The 17,344-nt window shown below is 33.9% G+C and overlaps 1 protein-coding gene across 3 annotated transcripts in view; it reads left to right on the top strand.

Annotated features, from left to right (window-relative positions):
• The window catches only part of B4GALT6 (beta-1,4-galactosyltransferase 6), a 69,125-nt gene that overhangs the window by 14,258 nt on the left and 37,523 nt on the right, over positions 1 to 17,344 (top strand). For 2 of the 3 annotated variants that reach the window (XM_027749984.2, XM_027749963.2), the window contains exons 2-8: positions 134 to 250; positions 601 to 714; positions 6,609 to 6,733; positions 7,290 to 7,406; positions 8,213 to 8,400; positions 10,647 to 10,769; positions 11,657 to 11,758. In XM_027749984.2, coding sequence (XP_027605785.1) covers positions 134 to 250; positions 601 to 714; positions 6,609 to 6,733; positions 7,290 to 7,406; positions 8,213 to 8,400; positions 10,647 to 10,769; positions 11,657 to 11,758 — 886 coding nt within the window. Of the gene's footprint in view, positions 1 to 133; positions 251 to 600; positions 715 to 6,608; positions 6,734 to 7,289; positions 7,407 to 8,212; positions 8,401 to 10,646; positions 10,770 to 11,656; positions 11,759 to 13,004; positions 16,611 to 17,344 lie in introns of those variants that run through there. The other variant, XM_027749956.2, reaches the window with a different exon arrangement.

Below are 17,344 nucleotides of genomic sequence, written 5' to 3'. Positions count from 1 at the left end.
TTGAAGAATTAATGTTCACTAACCATGTATTCAGGCATAGTAACCAATGTTGAACACATTATAAATGTATGTTAGAATAATTTGGAAATACTTTATTTTAATTCAAATTCAAAATTGCTTTTTTTTTTATCAGCAAACACGTATCTCTTTATGGTGCAAGCTCGTGGTATAATGTTGAGAGAAAATGTAAAAACAATAGGACACATGATCAGATTGTACACTAACAAAAATACTACACTGAATGGGACAGGTAAGAATATTTCTTATTTAATTTCATTTTTAAATGAACTTTTTTAAAAAAAGCCAAACAGTAATGACATAGCTTGATTAGGAAAATTTGAACCTAAGCCCTACTTCTCTGTAACTGGAGTGAAGGTCAAATAGTTACTCTTTATCAGTGTAATTTTGAAAGAAATACTTGTCACAGCTGTAACAAAGATACCATCATTTAGTTATTCTTCCTTTAGTGCAGTAAAATGCTTTTTTAATCATGCTGCTATGAATTTGCTGCTTACAAAGTTAATGCTCTCACCTGCATGATGGTGTTACAAATTCAGTGGATAACATAGGTTTTTACGAAAATCAACTCTTCTTTTTAAGATTATCCTGAAGGAAACAATTCTAGTGACTGCCTTGCTCAAACAACAATGTATCTTCCAGAGAACTTCACCTACTCTCCTTTCCAGGCTTGTCCGGAGAAGCTGCCTTATATGAGTAAGTTTTAAACTGACCTTGGTGTTTATCTAGTAAATCGAATGGTACTTTATACAAAATACAGTTATTTTAATAGAAAACATAATTGCAAGGAGTCCAAGTATATAGCAGAAAATAATGAATAAAATGCATCTGATAATGGACAATGATGCTTATCAGAAGTTTGCTTGTAACTAATGTGTTACTTTTGACCTCTTTACTAATCATAGAATCACAGAGTATCCCAAGTTGGAAGGGACCCACAAAGATCATTGGTCCAACTCAGCCCTGCACAGGACCATCTTCAAGAGTCACATCATGTGCCTAGTGTGACAGCTAATGTGTTTTAAATTTTATTTATAAATAATTTTAGTTTCTACAAATTAAAAAATAAATGTTTTTATTAATATGTAAGAATACTTGAACTTCATATTAAGTACTTATTCACAGTTGCATATATTGAGGAATAGTTAAAAATTTGCTTTTTTGAAATGGTATTCCTAATAGAAAGATTCCTGAGTCAGAAACCAATTCTCAAATCTTTATCAGGTAATCACAATTAGACCAATATGTAGGAAACTGAACAGGATGGTGTAGTGAAGTGAGGATTGATAGAGGTAAGAAAATGCCAAAGCCCTGCCATGAGGGATTAGTACTTACAAAACAAATGAAAAGTTGTGATCCTCAGGAAATTTTAAAATAAGACTTTCAAATGCAGATGTTTAAGATCCCAAGCTATTAAACAGGTTTAGTGGGTGACCCTAGCTTGATGCCAGGTACCCACCACAGCCACTTTATCTCTCCCCTCTCCAATTGGACAGAAAAGAGAAACTATAACTAAGGATTAATGAGTTGAGATAAGGACGGGGAGATCACTGACTGATTACTGTCATGGGCAAAACAGACTTGAAATAGGGATATTAATTAAATTTATTACTAACAAAATCAGAGCGGGATAATGAGAAGTGAAATAAATCTTAAAAACACCTTTTCCACCCCTCCCTCCTTCTCAGGTTCTACCTCCTCTCCCCCAGCAGCATAGGGAGACAGGGAATGAGGATTACTGTAAGTTCATCCAGGTTGTTTCTTCTGCTGCTCAGAGAGAGGAGTCCTTCCTTTGCTATAAAAAAGTATAGCTTTGTTTGGGAATATTCTTAAAAGTTCTTGTTAAAAACTGTAAGCTGTCATGTGAATTCCCCTTTCCTGCAAACTTGCCATTGTTCAGGTTCAGACAAAATTATGGACATTGCTCTCCTCCAGCTTGTAGAGAAAGCAATCCTTAAAAACCAGGAAGGGTTAGGTAGGTACCTAACAGCTGTTAAATACTGACCTGCTTAAAACACTAAAAAGAAAGAGGCAAATCAGTTCAGGTGCTGACTGCTTTACATTGACCTTCACCATTGATAGTTTGCTATTATAAATTGTTCTGATATTTAACCTCAATGAAATTGCAGTCCCTTGACTGAAACAAACTTCCTCCATAGAAACCACTACTGAGTTTTCAGCTTCTTTCTCTGTTAGGAACTGTTGTTAGATTATCGGAGTTGCTGTAGGAAGCAAAGGACAATTAAATATTTTTTTTGGCCTCTGCATTTGGAAGAAATCAGAACTTGAGTCAGTAATCCATTGAATTACTTCAGTTCTGGTAAATGTTTTGTAGACAGACAGTACTTTTGAGTGAAGAACTAATGGTAGCATTAGTAAATCTCTCTAAGATAATTACTTAAATAGAACTGTCTAATTTGGTGTCAGAATGTACCAGCTAGAGAAGAAGAATCAACAACTCTCTGGAAATAAGTGTAAATATGTTACTAGAAGTGAGTTTGTTACTAACCGGCAGTATCTGTTACACTAATGTGTTTATTTTACTTGCAGTATCTAAAATCAAATAATTAAACTACCGATCTGTAAGAGAGTAAATTTCAAATAGTTTCTGAAGCTATTTGTGATGCATTCCAGAATTCTAAACTCTTAGACTAACAGCTGTCCTAATCTGTGGGTTGTCATTCAGCATGAACAAGTAATTAAGTATTTAATATAGCAGTTCAGATCCATATCATACCAACAATGTTGCTGACAGCCAAATGGAATTGACTTATTTCTTCAAAGAAAAATAGTGGATTTTATTAGGATAATGTAGTTTCCCTGATAATTTTTTTTTATCTTGACTGAGAAGTTTATCTGTTGAAGAATACAGAAACAGTGTATGTTGTCTGTGTGTCTTTTCAATACTGCCAGATTCTAAACTTTGTCTCTTAACATTTTAAATATACAGACATGGAGCCAAAAGTATAGATCAGTTACTGTTTCTTATGAAACAAAATCATATAGTAAACTGTCTTAAGCCACATAGTAATTAGCCCCACGGTGTGATAATATCCTTATTTCAGCCTGTTTCCCTCCAGACGTGGGGTTTGATTTTCAATATCACATTTTTATATAATATTTTACATATAAACAAATAATTGACAAATGCATATAAGTTAGTATTTTTAATGGCACTTTCAAGGGATTAAGCAGTTGGAATTCTATGAGATTAGTTCAAAACTAGTGGTTCTACTTGTGCGTTAGTCTGTTGTCCAGGAGTGGAGGAATGAGGCAAGTCAGAAGGTACTTAGGTGCCTTACAGCTCAGCTTACTTACGGTGTGTTATCTTAAATCTTTGAGGCAGTTTGTTTTAAATTGCCAGGTGTTCAGAATTGTCAGAGTAGGGAAGCATTGTGCTCTGCCATTGTTGCTATCAGCCATGTTTGCCATATATAATTCTACTAGAATTTCTCTATAGGTCTCCTTGTTGCTGCTCTCTCTTTACCATCTTTTCTTTTTTTTTTTTTTTGTCAGTAATTGCTTTGTACTTACTCTTTCATGTTTAATTTAATAGAGAAATAATAATTTTAATAGACAGTAATTCACTGGATAAGTTGCTGTTCAACAAAGGGATATATGTTTCACCCTTTGGTTTTCGCGTATACCTTTTTAATCATCATCTTTGTGTTTAATTATAATTTAACTCAGTCTTCTCTGAAGACCATTTAATGCAATGAAATGTTGTAGGTAGTCCTGAGATAGCCAGGGCAGAAGGATTCTTGGATCATGTATATTTTGACATGCTTAATAGTCTAAGATTATTATAGAAGTCAACTTCTCTTCTTTACATCAATTTCCCAAATTTATATCATGAAAGGAGTATGGTAAAATCATGTTTTGTCCCAAGTACATATGCTCTTAAGATAGGAACAACTATTGCATTTTGTGTGTGACTCAGTCTTTCAGGTTATAACCCACTGGTTGAGCACTGCTGTTGTAATTCATGAGCAAGACACCTCTACTTCAAGATAGAAGCAGTACAAGAGTCTGTCTGTCTTCCTTTGTAGATAAACTGATAATTGAAACCTTTGTAGACTACATAGTTTCTAAAGCTCTTGTCATCTTCATTTTTTTGTACTGTAGACTATTTCTAATTTGATTTCTTTTTAAAGCATTGTAACTGGGTAAAACCCTGGTTACAAAAGAAAGTAGTAATTACCTTCTCTGTCTTTCATATAACAGCAGTTAACATATTCCAGGGTGAGATTTGCTATTTTTGTACAATTGCATTTTATTGCATTAGCTCATATTAATAGGAAATGCATTATAAACTGTAAAAATATCTTTCTAGATACTGCAGCATAGCCAGGTATTTCTTGTTTTGTCTCTGTATGCTTCATTTCTCTTTCGGTAACAATCCATACTCTTTTTTTTTTTTAAATTAATTTCACTCTATTGATTTCTGTATGTATCTGATTTGTTGAAATCATTTTGCTTTCTGATTCTCTTCTTCAAAATGCTTTTTGCTTCCTCAGCTTTCTTTTTTTGTGGGTTGTATAAATATATCTTATTGCAGCTTGCTAGACACTAATGGAAGTAGTGAATACTAAGCCCAGATACTTACAGAGGTGCCTTCTCCTGCCTCCACCAAGGACAGGGAAAAAGTGCTGAATTCTATTCACCCACCTTCTGTGTACTTTTGATAGTTAGTACAAATACTTCAGGTTTTACTATAGCTACTTTTTAAACAGTCTAGAAGGAATTCCTTCATGTTGCATGAAGTTAGAAGCACCTCCCTTATCTAAATGCTGTTTTACCATTTGATTTTTTTTTTTTTTTAATTTTAAATTTAAACTCTGTAAGCAGCTAGATCACATCTAAACTTTTCTCAGGAGACTAAGCCATCTGAGTCACATCATATTGTATGTCATTGTCTTCCTTTTCTGGTGTAGTAATTGACTTTTGTTTATCTTTCTTTTCCTATTAGATTCTGTACATAAACTGAAAGGCTCTTTTTGCTTCTCTATCTCTTGGTAGTTGAAATTGATTTAGTGATTTTTATTTTTTTCATTTACTTCGTTGATTGACCTTGATTCTACATTTTGTAAGATTTCTTTTTCAGGTTATTGAAGTGTTTCAGACACAACAAAAATTATTATCCAAGCTTTTTTTTTAATGATTATTTTTAATTCTTTTCAAACTTTTATGTAAATCTCTGTAGGATTAACTTGTTCTGTTATATATTTATACATGTTTTTATAGTGAGTGCCAGGTTAACTTTTTCTTCTAAAGTAATTATATAAATGTGGGTTTCTTTAAATCTGCACTTGAAAGATTTCCATTTTATACTGTTCTTGATACTTTCCCCCCTATAATTTTACTTTAAAAAGTTACCTTCTTCATTTACAAGAAGTACTATATTTAATCATATCCAAAACTTGCAGTATCTTCTGCCTTCTTCTGAAAACCATAGTTATTCCTAGTATGTTCCAAAAATTTCCGTTTTTCAAAAAGATTTAGATAACTAGTCAATTCAGTGACACGAAGCAATCTTTTGACACAAATAGGATCTTTTTGGTATGGGCACAGGGGAGAAAATGGGAGTGATTTCTTTGACTGACTTTGAAACACCAACCCTCACCAAAATATTTAAATTTTTAGACAAAAATAAGTAGGATATTTTATAGTGTTTTGTCAGATAGTTATTGCAAGATTTTTGTTTGATGATCTAGAGCATAGTAGTTGCTGAAGAACAACTTGAGTTTCTGGTTAATAAGTGTTACACTACTCTTCTCCCCAGATTTTCTCGATTCCTTCTACTGCTTTTGAGGGTATTTACTGTAAGTCATTATTTCTGGTTTTGAAATTTTTGCACATACATAAGCTAATGATTGACAACTTTTAGCTATCAAGTAACTAAGTGTTCGTACTTTCTCATAATAAGGACTAACCTGATTTTTTTAAAACCATATTGTGGTCTTTATTCAATAACTTACTGAATTCCACTCTCATCAATAGCCTTTTGTGAATGCTTTTCCCATTAGGCTCACTAGTTCTAGTGGTGGTAATTTTCAAATCTAGTCAGCTGCTATGAATTGGTTTGATGAAGACAGTGGTGAGTTAGTGGATGAAGATTATACATGAAATGTGCATAATCATCTAGAATTTAAATGGAGGAAGTTTGTTTAGTGTAGTGATGATGCATTTTCTTTTAATGTGGAAGTGCAGTAGGAAGGCACAGAGAATTTGAGTAAAGGTTCGGTAGTGCAGATAATGTAGAATTGTTCAGAGTGGTACTTGAAATGAAAGGTGACCCTAATTTTCTGTAATAGGTACAGAATTCAAATTACTTTGCTTGTTCTGTGTCCTCTGATAAGAGTATTTTGTTTATAGGTCTTATGGAAGGACTGTTTTTACTGGGAAACACTGAAAAATTCATTCTGTAAAAATTGAATATTAGGAGGAGAGTATAAATCGTCCTCCAGTGTAATACGTAGGCAGTGTAACTACAAATTTCTGATGCCATTTGTCTATGGTGTAACATGTAGTGTTACATCAGTTGTCTTAATTGAAATGAATAAATAATAGGGTTTTTGTCCTCTCTTTAGGAGGCCTTATTGATGTCAATATGAGTGAAATTAGTTTTGATGAAATTCAACAACTCTTTTCAAAAGATTTAGACATTGAACCAGGGGGGCACTGGAAACCAAAAGACTGTAAGCCACGGTGGAAGGTGAGATGCTTATTTTCGGTTTTGTTTTATTTTTTCTTCTTGGTACATGAGAACAGTTTACCATTGCAAGCACTTAGTCTTTTGCTGACATATATTTATTTATTTATGTATATAAATAAATAAATTATATACTATGTTATAGTATAAGTATTATGCCATCTGTGCTCTAGAAGAAACTATAACTCAGAAAAATTTGAAATGGATTATCAGGGACTTCTAAAGGCTCGTTAACTGTGGTTACTAAACATTTCATCACATGGAGGCAAACCTGTCCTATGTGTCTGTTGCTTGAAGTATAACTAGAAGAAAGGTAACATAAAAGGAAAATCTTATTTATACTTTATTCAGATTTTTTTCTTAATTGTTTGAGCAAATTTCCAACACGCTTTCCTAGCGGAAACCAAAGTGTAAAACACCCAGCCAATTTAAATGTGAAAGTTGAAAAGCCTAGGTAAGCCACGGGAAACTTGATCTGTATTGAAATATTAAAATTTTAAAATGCTGATACAATAGCTTTATATGTATATGTATATATATATATATGTAATTTTTTAAGGTGGCAATCCTTATTCCTTTTCGGAATCGCCATGAGCATCTTCCAATTTTTTTCCGTCATCTGATACCTATGTTGCAGAAACAACGTCTGGAATTTGCCTTCTATGTTGTTGAACAGGTAACAGCATTTACTTGAAAAGTGATTTCTCAAGATCCCTTATTGAAAGGGATTTGATATTCTTACCAAGAGTTGGATGAATCTCGAATTTAGAAATTGTTACTCAACTGTTCTACTCCCTTAAATGAAAAAGGAAAGTTCATCTCCATTCCCCAGTTTAAGCAGTGGCCAGATATATTGTGCTTTTCTTCAAATACGGGCTGATATGTTATAGAGGTAACATGGCCTCTTAGAATGTGTTGTCACTGGAAGTTTTCAAGGGGAAAAAAAATAGGTCTCTAGCAGTGTTCCTCAGGGCTCAATTCCAGGGTCAGTTCTGTTCAGTGGATGCAGGAGCTGAGCGCACCATTAGCAAGTTTGGTGATGATATGAAACTGAGAGGTACTGTTGACTTTTGAGGGATGGGATGCAGGGGGATCTAGATAAATTGGAGCATTGGTCACTGATTAATGGGATGAAATTTAAAAAGGCAAAATGCTGGATTCTGCACCTAGGACAAAGTAAAGCCAGGCACAAGTTTAAACTGGGAGAGGAGTGACTGGAGAGCAGCCCTGCTTAGAGACGTAGGGGGGTGTTGTTTGGCAGGAGGTTCAGCATGAGCCAGCAGTGTGTGCCAGGAGGGCAAACCCCATTCTGGGGTGCATCAAACCCAGCATAACCAGCTGGTCAAAAGAGGCATCTTTGTTAATACTTCTGTGTGTGTGTGTGTTGGGGGAGGGGGGTTGGTTAGAATATGTATTTCTCATAGTATTGAAATTTTGTCCCTTCTTGATTTTTACAATATCTCCTTTGTTTTCTGTTTGAAGACAGGTACACAACCTTTTAATCGTGCAATGCTCTTTAATGTTGGCTTCAAAGAGGCTATGAAGGATGCTGTCTGGGACTGCATAATATTTCATGACGTGGATCACTTACCTGAAAATGACAGAAATTATTATGGATGTGGAGAAATGCCACGCCATTTTGCAGCAAAGCTGGACAAATACATGTACATGTATGTAACGCTTTATTCATGCTGTTTCTTAAATACGCAGAAATATTTTTAAGACAGGTATGAATTTTGGGACAATAAGTGCAGGAGGAGAAAACAATAAAACATCCTCCTACCATGCTGTTTACAGAAATTAATATTTAGTTATTAAAAGGAAGATTTAAGTTTAATGTCTACATTTGATATATTACTAATTAGAAGGCATTATTTATAATTTCTGGTGTTGAACTTTTTGCAGTGAGGTTGATCTTAAAAAAAAAAAGAAAAGGTTTGTGTGTCAAGGGGGAGAAGCTTACCTAACTTACTAGAAATCTTTTCTGGCTATATAAGCCCTTGTGCTGGCTTTTACAAAAGACAAGCAGATAATCTGCATCAAAATACCACAGGAAAAAGGTCTTTCTTAATTTTCTCATAACTGGTATTTATTTCTGCTTCGTACTGCTTTTTAAGCAGGAGATTTTCTTACTGCTAGACCATTATGTTTATTGTATTGTCTCTGTTGACATTCGATGAATGTAATGGGACCTGCAGTTTTGTTACTTCCTTTCCTTCTACCATTTTACATTAATGATGTGTCACTTGCTTTTTAACATTTTGCTATCTCATGACATTCTTTGAATCACTTCACATAAAGCTGTAGCTTATTGCTTGCTACATGCATGTATTTGCTATCCTGAACTTTATTGGTGAAGTTAATCGAGTTGACAACCTGGTCAACTAACAGATGAAAACCAGTGCATTGAAACCACAGCTCTGTCTGTGGACTTGAGCCTGTCAGCCAATCAGCAGTCAAATGTTTAAAGATTTCATATGTATTTAAAAATATATAAATTAACATATATAAATATAGAAGAGATGTCATCTATCTTTATATGTGTTTACAAAACACCTTATATATTTATGTATACATTTATAAAATGTCTAAATAGGTATTTACAAAATTGATAAATGTATAAATAAATCCAGATTTCTAAAATGCAAAAATAAATATGTTTATGTATATATACAAAAAAAGTGCATGTGTACTGCACACACATACATACATATGAATAAAAACCTCAAACAGTGCCATTAACTGTCATACTCCAGTTGGTTCTGGTTTTGGGTTGATGGTGCTTTTTTGTTGGTTGTTTTGGAGGTATGTGTAGGGGGTTTTTTCTGAGGGGTGGGTTAGAACACCTTTTATTTCAGTTAAATGTTGAAAGAGATTATAATAGCAACCTTCCCCAAAAGTTATTAAGATTTGGTTCAATCCTGTGTTACCACAGAGATCAGAAGCTACATGACTCTATTTCTTTTTCTTCCCCCTTGCATTCTGGAGTTATTTGTCCTTCAGTGTGGCAATTGTGTCCTAAGCAATGGTAAATCTTTTTGTAGATAGTCTTAACTCCTTGAAAGTTCCAGATTTGGAAGCATGTCCTGAGAGACTTTTATTTTATGAAGCGGCGTGCTGCTTGTGAAAGAGGAACACACTTTACTGTAACAGCTTCTGGGTTAAGGATGCAAGTCAATATTGATGGTAGTAAATATAGATACTTAAATATTCTATTTTTTTTTTTAGATTGACAAAGTGTTTTGAGGACTGGAAATCACATTGGCTGGGGCTTAGTATGTTAATAGGTACAGTGGCTGTTCATGTTGGCCAACTGCTTATTACTTAATAATATATGGTAGCAGTTACTGTTGCTTACAGAAAAGCCTGCAGATCCCTTTGATTTAAAACTTTATCTTCTAAAAACTGGAAAAAGTTTTTAAATAAGTATGTCATTCACTGTAGTTGAATATGTACTGTTAAATTGTTTCAAGTTTTAACAGTTCTGTAGAATATAGTGATGAATTAAAATTATTTAATGGATGCATTACTGATGTGTAATTTTTCAGTTGATTAAGGGGGGGGGTTGAGTTGAATAGTGTCAAAATGCAAATAGTTTCAGGGCTTCGCTTAACACTTCAGCTATGAGTCTAAATGAGCCATCTGAAATACGGATAGATTTTTGTTTCATCTGGTGATACTAAAGTGTAAGAGCACCTTTTATGCAAATCAGACTTTACTGGAAACCTTTTGTTCAACTTGGTGTATGTTACTTAATGCCAACAATTTCCAGCAACTAGTGTCCCATAGTGAATACATTCAGCATCTGTTCATGTCCTTAGTTTGGAGTTTTTGTTTTTTTGGAAAGGTATTGTTCAAAGACAGGGCTACCTATCAAAGTTCAGCTAATAATATAGAATTTGTCTTTTGTTTTCAGCCTTCCATACAATGAGTTCTTCGGTGGTGTAAGTGGGCTGACAGTGGAGCAATTCAAGAAGATCAATGGTTTTCCAAATGCCTTTTGGGGGTGGGGTGGAGAGGATGATGATCTTTGGAACAGGTGAGTGTTCAACGCTTAGGTCTTTCTGACTGTTCTGTAGTATCCACCCTTTGAGACCAATTAGGTGCTTTTTTTCTGTCACTTGCTACCTTTTTGTAATTTGTTTTAAATGAGTAAATTCTAATTCTAAAGAGTATGCTTCAGAAATATCAGACTACACCATTTGAAGGCATAAGTGTGATGTTCTTTTTCTTGGCCTGGGGACAGTTAGCAGGTTTTTAAGAGATGGGTCTTGTAATAGATATAACAACAGTTAACAACACTAAGCATATTTAATCCCATTCCTTCTAGTCTTCTGTGTGTTGCCTTTAATTTACATCTTCCTTGCTGCTAGCATTATGGAATACCGTCCCAGAGACATGTAGATGAGTTTCCTGCCTTAGGAGCAGTGTTTGAGAGAGAGGTTAATTTGTGAATATATTGATAGTCCCAGATTGGACAATGGACAGCAATGCTCATGGACAGCGAACTGCTCCCAGTAAATATATCTAAAATGTTCAAATTGATCTGTTGAAATGAAGTGTCTCCATGAGTTTATAGATAAAGAGGTATCTTTTAAAGGGCAGATTTGTTTTTATTCTTTTTTTCTTGCAGTTTTAATGGTTTTATGCTGTTGAGCTTTAAGAACAAGCAGGAAATACCAAATATGAAATTGTCGTTGTTGTTGTTATTGTTGTTATTATTATTATTATTATTATTTTGTGCTTTGTTTTGCCAGCTTTTTTAGCTGTTGGTTTAGGAGTATTATGAGTTTTTTAGGATGAGAATGTCACTGAATGCAAAGACTTGACTCTAAAATAGTTGATGCATATTTTTCACTTTTGCTATAACTTGTATGAAGAGTTTTAAGAAGATGTTTTTACAAATGTTAATGTATTATACCGCAGGGTTCACTATGCTGGATACAATGTAACAAGACCAGAGGGAGATTTAGGGAAGTACAAATCCATTCCTCATCATCACAGAGGTGAAGTCCAGTTTTTAGGACGGTAAGAATAACAGAGAAATGTTCAAATACTACCTCTAAACATGTAAATTTTTTTCTTATATCCACGCATATGAATAAGCAGTCAGTGCTTATCAGTGTTATTTGGTGCTAAACTGTATACTGTCTTAAACACGTTATGTTTGCTGTTCAGATATTTCTTATTTAACCGTGAGAGAGACTGGCTTTATGTGTCAGAAGATATTATCATCCTAATCTTTGATGCAGAATGTTATTGTTCATAATAGTTTGGGCATTAGTGCTGGCAGGGCTCCATCAGTTGGTTAATTTGGATATTTTTCAAAAGGAAAGAGTACAGCTAGGGCAAGCGACTCCTGCATGAAAACAGACTTTAAAACTCCTCAAGGATAGGTTTCTTCCATCACCTTTCATTATTTTCTGAGATGTGGGTCTTCTCATTTCCTGCATACGTTGACATAAATTTTCCTTTTGGGATTCCTTTCTTTTGCCACAAACATGCAAAACACTTTAGGTGGCCAGTAGGTTCTGGCTACCCTAGACTGGAATAGCAACCAGAATGCAGCAGATGAGCTAAATGTAAAAATTAGAATGTGAAACACAAAATAGAGGGTTTATGATGTGTGTTCTCAGGTAATTAGAATTACTGCTCAATTCTGTTTTCAGTGGGTTTCTCTTTCTGGGAACATCTTTTTTCTGTTTTATTCATAATTTTAAAATAGACATGTACAGTAGACATGAGTAAATCTGTTATATGAAACTAAAATGTATAAATTGGTAATTTGGTGGAGGGGAACCAGTTTTTTTAATCACTTCAAATTTAGATGTTTGCAAATGCGGGAGTCTTAAGAATGAAATGAAAAACAATTTAGGCATTTAAATGTGTAATGATGACCAGTGAAGGTTTCTAAATATTTCCCTGAGCTCCCCAGTTGAGTTTTATTACAAAACAGCATGAAGAAATTGAATAATGTTTAAAAATCTGCTTAGTTTGGGACCATAAAAAGTATACATATTAAATGCCTGCTTTGTTATTTAGTCTTAATATTGACTTGTGTATGTGACCGTAAAATCTAAATGTATTAAAAATCTTTAAAATCTTACTTTCAAAGCTTAGGTAGGTAATTTGGTAATTTCAAAGGGCAGAAAGGTAGTTTGAGAACTGAAGATGTATTTCAAAATGAAATGACTGTCACAGTGTCGTGTCTGACATAATTAAATTGTTTCTTGCAAATCTTTCTCATATTTTCTTCTTCCAACTCCCTCTGCAGATATAAACTTCTGAGGTATTCCAGAGAACGTCAGTATATTGATGGATTGAACAATTTAGTATATACTCCTAAAATACTTGTCAGTAGATTGTATAAAAATATAACTGTTAATCTCATACCAGAACTTGCTCCTGTTAGAGACTATTGATGGAAGTGGAATGACAAGCTACCTTACCAGAATAAACTTTTAACACTGGAAGCTACTAATAGACACTGTAAACCAAACCAAAACAAACCCAACAAACAGCAGTTTAGAATTAGAGTTTTTTGACCATTTGATGATGCATATTTGAGATGAGAAATTATTGTATGTACCATGCATTTTGTTCTGAAAGAAAAGCCAGCAGCTACCACTCAGATGTTTACAGCATGAGACTACTGTTCAAGCCTTCACTCTTCATATTCTCTGTCTTAACCATTCAACTAAATAGACTGTAGGAAACAGACTTGTAGCTTCTCTGGAAGTAAGGACAGAAGCCTCTTCCAGGAATTTTTTTATACTAAACTGCCACCTCCCTCGTATTTAAATGAATGCTCTTGTTTCTTTTTAAATGTGTTTTGTAAATATGTGATGTAAATGAATGTGTGTACATTGCTTTTCAATTGTTCAATATTTTATGCTTCAGTATGTATTTGAGTGTGTTCTTGTTTGAATTCTATAGGAATGTTTTTATTAGCATGAAAGAACAAGTGTAAAATGTAAGTATGCTTGTAAAAAGGTTATACCTTATGTAAAATGAAGGAAATATTAATTGTTGGCCAGCTATGACTGTAAACTGTTATACTAGTTTTGAGCTCTAGGCCTCCTGCATATCTATATAGAAAAATCAATTTCATATATGAACTTGCTAGGAAAAAAGCTTTTAATTTTATTTATTGCCAGCAAAATTGTATGATACCCTGCCTGCCATCTAAAGTCTATTTATATGCATATTGCATGTGTATTACAGAAGATCTTGCGCTTGTTGCATATTATGATCTACAGGAACTCTAACTGTTTCCAAGTGTGCCACTTGTGTCAATGTCAGGGATTTTATTGCCTAAAACAATGTGTCTGAATGCGTACAGTATTTTGGTATTGTTCTTTTTCAAAAAAAAAAAAGAATCCTAGTAAACAGCACTTTTATTCCTCCAAAATCAGAAGAGCCAAAAATGTGTCTTCATTGGAAGAATATCAAAGTTAGATTTTTAAGAGAATAATAAAACATAGTTCTAATAGTTCTAATGCTTGCAGTGTGGGATTTTCAGAACCACGGTGTTGGTCACACTGTTCTGCTGATGGGGACGATGATGCCGAAAGCGGAACTGAAAGCAGGCCAATCCCAAGTGCTTTTTAAAATTCCACTCATAGTACATTATTCAATATAGCTATTTGAGGGCCTATTCTGGCAGGGTGCTTCGTGCTTCTGTGATGCACTAAGTATCCTCGAGTCGATGACTGTCAGTGAGATTGAGGTTGTGCAGTCCTGCTAAGGATTGGTCCTGTCTGTTTCTCTATTTTTGTGGTGTTATATGTATGAGTAACTATGAGCCTCTCTCCTCAACTTAAAATGAAAAATGTATCTTCTTATTTTCTCTTTGCTTGTATTGTTATGCTACCGAAAAGTATTCCACTGCTAAGCATTATTATCTTTTCCTAATATTTTTTTACATCCCTTATTGATACTAAGGGAAAGGGCCAGGTGATTTATTTTCTATGTTAATGCAAAGATATTGACCAAGATCTACTAAAGTGTTTTGTTTGTCAAGGTTACTCAACTCCTTAGGAACCAAAGACTGACTTCTGCTCCCATGGAGAATGGGAAGCAGTATATATAATAAGGATTGTTTATCCATAGAGTGTTCTTCAAGAGTGTTGACAAAGAATACTAACTTTAAGTCATTACTATGTGTTGGTTTCCTGAATTGCTGCCACAGATGGTGTGGTGCTTTGTATATTTTAAGTTTGCCTTAAACATCTTTTATTACTTTGGCATCACAGCAGCAAATTCTGCCCTTAGCCATTCTTCAGTGAAGTTATGAGCTTAGTTGTAGACGTCCCGAATATTTAGTAGAAATACAATTATTTAATTTAAGTAGTTGAGAACAATCGTAAGGGATATTTTATACCATATTGGAATTACCTTAAAATCTGCCAGTTAATCTAATATGCTTTAGGAATGAGGTAATACAGTGAAAATATCTAAAAGCATAAAGTGAAGAAAACATCCTTCAAAAGCATGCTGAAGTGGTTCAATCACCTCCCAATAGATTTTTCTATAACTGATTATATAGAACATTTTGAAGGGGAGATAATACAGTGTATGAACAATTATATCTTCAAAATAAAATTAGTCATTTCATAGCAGACTAATACTATTCTTTAAGAACAGTTGAATAAATTTTTAAATCCTTGATGTAATTTTGATGTGATTTCTGGTTTTCAGTACAATTTCACCTTCAGTTTCACACCTATGATTATGAAGCATCCTTTGGTACCATAGGTCTGTACTGTTTTCTGAAGCATGCTTTTGTGCCCATTTGTTAGGCATTCTGTGAAATTTATGTGCAATTTTAAAAAAAATCTAATTCATATATATGTATATATACTTACATATATACATACTATATTACACATTTGCTGTGGCTGAACTAATATAACTTTACAGCTTTAAGTGATTGATCATGTATGGTCCTAGAAAAATGTGATTTAAACCAGTACGTGAATGAATTGTGACATATACCTGAGTTCTTAAAACGTTTACATTTTGGTGCCCAAAGTGATGGATGTTAAATTATGAATTGCTGACCAACACTATTCCCTAAGTACCTTTTATCATTTTGTTGGGAAGTTTTAAAAGTTGCCATCTTAAATTACATCACAATAGTGTTTGTATACTACCTGCTTGAACTCAGTACTATTCTGTAGTGAATTTTAACATAGACAGTGCCTTCAAACAAAATAAATATGATGCAGAACTAAGAGTTGTGCACATTCCTTTTGATATTTTCATGATTCTTGTAAAATGTAGAAAGAAGCCAATCACATTGGCTTTTGCATTGCTGACAGTGCAAATTAAGGACATCTTTTCAAGGAGGGAACATGGAGGGAGAGGAAAAAGGGTGTCTTTTACAAGATTCTAAAGGTCTTGCAAACTAACAAGTAAAACCGTTACAGAAGTATTAAGATTGGAATCTGGTTGATATGCTAAGATACTCTTAAGCCCATTTTCTATATATTAAATTTAAGTCGGAGCATATAAAACATAAAGTCCATTTTGCAATAGACAGTATATTGAAAGGCAAGTGCAAAATGCCCCTTTTTGGATCTTGACAGTCTATTTTTCTATTGTTACGTTTACTAATGACTGTGTTGTGGTGGGTCACTAATGAGCCAGTTCATTAAAAAAACTGAAAGGATCCATTGCATATCAGCAAGAGGAAGTGTACCTAAGATTATTTTATTTGTAGAGGTATATGAGATAGGCTTAATGAGAAATGCACTGAAACAAATACTGGGAATTTCCTGTGTACTATCATAGCTTTTTTTTTTATTATTTTTGTTGTTCATGAAAATGTTTGTACTTTTTTATCATTGTCTTTTATGAAATATAATGTTCTAAAGATTGTGTTGGTTTGTTTATTCTGAGGTTCTGTGGAAAACATATCATCTTTGTGTTTTGTTTCTAGACAAAGTGCTCATTTTTCTAGTGCTCAGAACCCCAAAGTAACAGAAAAAGGAAGGATTACACCTGTCTAATATATCAGGTTGGGCTGGGACAGGATGAAGCGCTAGACTAGCCAAGTGTTTTCCCTTTTTTTGGTATTTATATGCTTTCAGCTTTTGATTTTGTTAGGCTAAATGACTCAATATTTTTGCATACTTTCCCAAGACTCGCTATTCTGTTGAATATCGTAATCTTTCTTCCTTATATATGGATTACTAGAATGGGAATAGAAGGATTCATCCATATTTCTCCTGACATTAAATAGGAAATTGGTTTTCTCAGGAATCATCAGTTATCCTTATTTTTATTTGTACCTTACAGCTATTAAAGTGTCAGGTGGTTAGAGATATGCAAGTAATTTTGGGGGGTACTTCAGCTGGAGACAAATTATTTTTCAGAATTTTCTGAAAGTAAATGAATAAACTTCTTCAGGTATGCTTTTCTGAAACACTGGCTATGGACTCTCCTTGGAAGTGTCACCAGGTATGATATATTGTAAAACAGGAAAGAAGGCCTTTTAAGTATGTGTAGCGTAGTTAGAATCCTTAAACGCTGTTCCACCTTGCTGTTACTTTTAAGCTGCTTTTACTTCTATATCTCAAAAATCAGAATTGAGAGGTGACTTTATCTGAT

This window comes from Pipra filicauda, unplaced genomic scaffold, assembly GCF_003945595.2.
Source record: "Pipra filicauda isolate LSUMZ 115617 unplaced genomic scaffold, ASM394559v2 scaffold240_size1633699_pilon, whole genome shotgun sequence".
NCBI lineage: Eukaryota > Metazoa > Chordata > Aves > Passeriformes > Pipridae > Pipra > Pipra filicauda.
The sequence above is the reverse complement of the archived record's forward strand: the minus strand, read 5'-3'. Positions and strand labels throughout refer to the sequence as shown.